We start from the raw sequence: 4,537 nt of genomic DNA, 5'->3' as shown, positions 1-4,537 counted from the left end.
TTCTCCAACCCCCAATCGCTCCGCCCTCATCCCCTCCCCTGCTGAGTCTCATCCCCGCCTCCCGCGGGAGCCTTGGGGCGGAGCTTCGCCGCTGCCCCGCCCCTCCGCACGCGCAGGCCGCGTGGGGGCGTTCCCGGAAGTTCTCAATTTTCGGAGCTGATTGGCTGATCGTGGCCGTGTACCCTGCCCGGGAGCAGGGTGCACGGGGAGAGTTGCAGGGGAACAGCATGGCTTTTTTGAGTCAGCACTTGCGCGAGCTGCAGGGACCTTTGCTCCCAGCCAAGGACTTGGTGGAGGAGGACGATGACTGGCTGAAGGAGGACGTGGCGGGGGATGAAGACGTGGAGTTTGTCGATGCCGAGGAGCTGTGCAGTGGGGGCGTAAAGGCGGGCACCCTCCCTGGGCGCCAACGCGGTGAGGAAACCCTCTGCCCCGAGGGGATGGGATTGGAGGATGAAGTGTTGTTTCCCGTTCTGGCCTTGTCCTAAGTCAGGCGCCCGATTGCTGCTAACAGACATTTTTTGGGATGGCGTAGCTGTTTCATCCTACTTAGGATAAGATTATATAAATAAATTACAGTAGCAGTGACTTGAGTAATACCGTGCGTTAAGCTTGTGCTCAACGTGTATTATCTCATTTGATGTTCACAACTCTTTGAGGTAGTTTTATTTTTATAGTCGAGGGAACAGTTGGATGTTGAGCCTGTATTCACACGCAGAATTAGACTTTTCAACTATTTTCCTATCCTGCCTGGAGTCAAATATTTACTTTTCAGCTACTTAGAAAATACACGCACACAAAAGAAACACCTCAAGGCGTTGTGGATTCATTAACTTTGTGTGAATAACGTTGTGATGTGCTTGTGTAGTTTCCTGTGCTATACATAATACCCGTTGTGTGTACATTGTGACTGATATTTAAGAAAATTTTACTGGTAAGACCAGTAGAATGTTCTGTGCTGATGGCACTGTTCTATGTTTGCGCTGTCCAGTACAATAGCCACCAGCTATACGTGGCTATTGGGAACGTGAAATGCAGCTAGTGCAACTGAAGAGCTGAATTTTAAATTTTGTTTAATTTTTATTAATTTAAGTTTAAGTAGTCACATGTGAGTGGGCAGCGCAAGTTTAGACAGAAAGTTTTCAAGTATTTGTAAGGGTTTAGTCATTTATCCTAAAAATATTAGTGACTGGATACCTTGTTCCAAGCATGGTGGTGTTTGTTGCCAGGGGGGATACCCGGGAGAGATAAGATAATGAGGTTTCTGCCTTAATGGAGCTTGTTCTTTCGTGAATTAAATAGACATTCTTTAAATAATTACAGAAGTAACTGTAATATTACTTAGTTCATAGAAGGAATAATAAGTAGTGCTATGAGAGGTTATAATCTTGAGATTCAGGGAAGACTTTCCTGAGGAAGCGACAATTAAATTTAGAGGTCTGTAGCAAATGGGGGCAAACAGTAAGGAAGAGAACATTTGAGGCAGATGGAATAGCTTGTGCAAAGGCCCTGTGGTGGGAGAGACCATGGCATTTTTTTAGAAATTGCATGAAGGTCATTTTTGGCTCAGGTCAGAGTAGCAGAGAGATGACTGTTTTTAGAAGACAAACAGCAGACTTGCCATGTACCATACTTACCTCTTGGAATACAAGGACAAGTGAAACATTGTCTTATTTTAGAGAGCTTATAGCACAGTAGAGAGAGACTGATAACCAGGTAAGTGGAATGTAAATACCCTAATAAACATCTGTACAGGGTGCTGGGGCGGGGAATAAAGAGAGTGGTAGATTTGGTGAAACATTGAAAAGGAGGTTTTAAAATGTCTTAAATTAACTTTTTTTTTTAAAGTTGTAATTTCTGATGAAAACACTCAAGAGCAATGTGACGTGTTTGGACGTTTTCCAGTAACGGGTCCTTGGTGGCGAGTGAAGGTGCAAGTGAAACCTGTGGGATCAAGGAGCTATCAAGTTCAAGGATTTCCATCTTACTTTTTACAGTCTGATATGTCACCGCCAAATCAAACACACATCTGTTCCCTGTTTCTTAAAGACTGTAATTTCCCCAGTGATTATATAAATAAATTTTTGGCATGGGTAAGTGCTGTATCAAGCTTTAAAAACCTCAACTTTGAAAATCTTAGGGAAACATTAAGAACTTTCCAAAAGGAAACTGGAAGGAATGGTCAAAAACAGTCTACACAGAATGAACAGGAAGAGTCTCTACCAGAAAACAAGATGTGCCTCCCTGTGGAAAACACAAGTAGGTGTGATTTTATCATCTAGTTTTATTGTAATTGAAATACTTAATGACTAGTGTGTTTAAGATATCACCACTATAGTATCTTGGCATACTGTTCTTTTTTAAAATCTGTTTTTGAAAATGTGTTTCTATTGCTTTTGGGTTTGTCATTATAATTTCCAGGTTCCTCATCATTAAGGTGGAGAGGTTGGGTGAGATGATCTTTAAGCCCCTTTCAGTTCCTCCCCAGCTCTAAAACTGTGTTTCTCTCTCTCTTTTTTTTTTAAGATTTTATTTATTTATTTGACAGAGAGAGACACAGTGAGAGAGGGAACACAAGCAAGGGGAGTGGGAGAGAGAGAAGCAGGCTTCCCGGCAAGCAGGGAGCCCGAGCAGGGAGCCCGAGCAGGGAGCCCGATGCGGGGCTCGATCCCAGGACCCTGGGACCATGACCTGAGCCAAAGGCAGATGCTTAACGACTGAGCCACCCAGGCGCCCCTCTCTCTAACTTTTGTGTGCATGGGATTACCTTGAGTCGTTAAGAAAAAGTTCAGTTTTTAACTACTCAGTTCCAATTATTATTCTGTTTAAGAAGGCAGAGGAGAGGGGCACCTGTGTGGTTCAGTTGGCTAAGCGGCTGCCTTCAGCTTAGGTCATGATCCCAGGGTCCTGGGATCGAGTCCCTGCTCAGCGGCGAGCCTGCTTCTCCCTCTCCCTCTGCCTGCCACTCCCCCTGCTTGTGCTCTCCCCCCCTCTCTCTCTGTCCAATAAATAAATAAAGAATCTTGAAAAAAAAAAAAAAAGAAGGCAGAAGAGAAAGGTAAGAATACGAGTATTCCATTTTGGAAAGATTTCAGTCCAAAATGGTATCAAATAATTTTTTAGTATGGTTTGTTATCTCGACATTCACATGAATGGAATATTTCATTTCTTAATTACATCAAATAAATTTGTCAGGACATCACTGAATGACTTCAGTGACAAAAGAATCATGATTACAGTCAGAAAAATGATTATAAAGGTTAATATGTCAATGATTTATTTTTTATGCTTAGCTTTAAATGTATCTTTATATCACAGAGTCACAAATTTTACTCTGATTATATTGTACACAAAAGGAAACAGAAGGCTAAGAAGCGGTTGTCTAAGTATTTGAAGAACATAATGAAAACCGCTTCAGTACAAAATCCGTTGTTATAACACGATCAATTTTCTTGCTGGTTAAAGTAAATTTATTTGTCTCTCTTTGATTTGGATTTTTGGAACTGGTTGTGCTCCAGGAGAATGTCCATCACATCAGTTGTTCTTGAGCTCATTTGTATGTTTTGATTTGTTCTTTTCTATTATCCTGTAGCTCCATTTAAAAGTGTAATGACAGCTTTGCAGTTCCCAAAAGTAATGGAATTCCTTCCAGTTCTTCTGCCTCGACACTTTAAATGGCTCTTAAGCTCAGGTTCTAAGGAGGTGTTGGGAGACCTAGAAGAGATGTTAGGTACACATCCATGGAAACTTGGATTTAGTAAAGTAAGTAAGACATTTATTTACTCACCACTTAGAAATCCTGTGTGAGGGAAGATTTCTCAAACTTGACAGTTTTTGCATCTCTTTCAAAGGAAAAAAATTCATATGGACCTCAATGTTGATTTTTCTTTTAGTGTTAGAACCAACTATAAACTTCTTATACCCATAGCTCTTATGCAGTAAATTGATGACATTGTAATTGTCAATAATTTAATTATATAACTTAATTTAATGGGAAACATCTCTTTGGTAACTAAATGGCCATTTGCCATGTGAATATAGATCTCATTGAAGACAAACGTTCTTATGAATTTGGCAAATCCATTTTAATCCCTCACTTTCCCATTTGAACTTCTGAAAACTTTCATTATTCGTGTGGTACATCATGATACTATTGGAATTTTTATTTGGCACAATAATATCACTTACGTGTGAATCCACCTCTGTTCTTATCATTAGAGGCCAAGAGTAGGCGTGGCACTATGAGGCTTCAATGGTGTTGGAAACCAAACTCGGCACTTAACTGTTGGCAGTGTTTGGTTATGGGTGGTTTTCCAAATGAAAATACAATTTAAAAATTCTGAGATAATTCTTGGATACCCAAGGATGCTTACCGAACCCCTTCCCCCCAATTTGAGAAATGCTGGAATAATGAATTTGTTTCCTACATAAAATGATGATGATTTCAGTATGTTTTGCAAAATGAAATTCATTGGACCATTAGATTCTTATATATATTCAGTAGAGAAGAGAGGCAGAGCAATGCACATTCTGGGAC

The 4,537-nt window shown here is 40.8% G+C and overlaps 1 protein-coding gene across 3 annotated transcripts in view; it reads left to right on the top strand.

Moving 5' to 3' along the window:
• The first annotated feature begins 196 nt into the window (after nucleotides 1-196).
• HELB (DNA helicase B) overlaps nucleotides 197-4,537 on the top strand; it is a 33,051-nt gene continuing 28,710 nt past the window's right edge. Inside the window, exons 1-4 of one of the 3 annotated variants that reach the window (XM_073900701.1) lie at nucleotides 396-414; nucleotides 1,849-1,931; nucleotides 2,141-2,259; nucleotides 3,593-3,762. In XM_073900701.1, coding sequence (XP_073756802.1) covers nucleotides 2,235-2,259; nucleotides 3,593-3,762 — 195 coding nt within the window. In that variant the 5' untranslated portion in view covers nucleotides 396-414; nucleotides 1,849-1,931; nucleotides 2,141-2,234. Of the gene's footprint in view, nucleotides 415-1,848; nucleotides 2,260-3,592; nucleotides 3,763-4,537 lie in introns of all 3 variants that reach the window. The other 2 variants (XM_025883530.2, XM_073900700.1) reach the window with 2 other exon arrangements.

The sequence above is a fragment of the Callorhinus ursinus genome, unplaced genomic scaffold (genome assembly GCF_003265705.2).
Source record: "Callorhinus ursinus isolate GAN/ISIS: 27379988/994484 unplaced genomic scaffold, GSC_fseal_2.0 scaffold14, whole genome shotgun sequence".
Taxonomy (NCBI): domain Eukaryota; kingdom Metazoa; phylum Chordata; class Mammalia; order Carnivora; family Otariidae; genus Callorhinus; species Callorhinus ursinus.
Note: the sequence above shows the minus strand (reverse complement) of the source record. Positions and strands in the feature narration are given on the sequence as shown.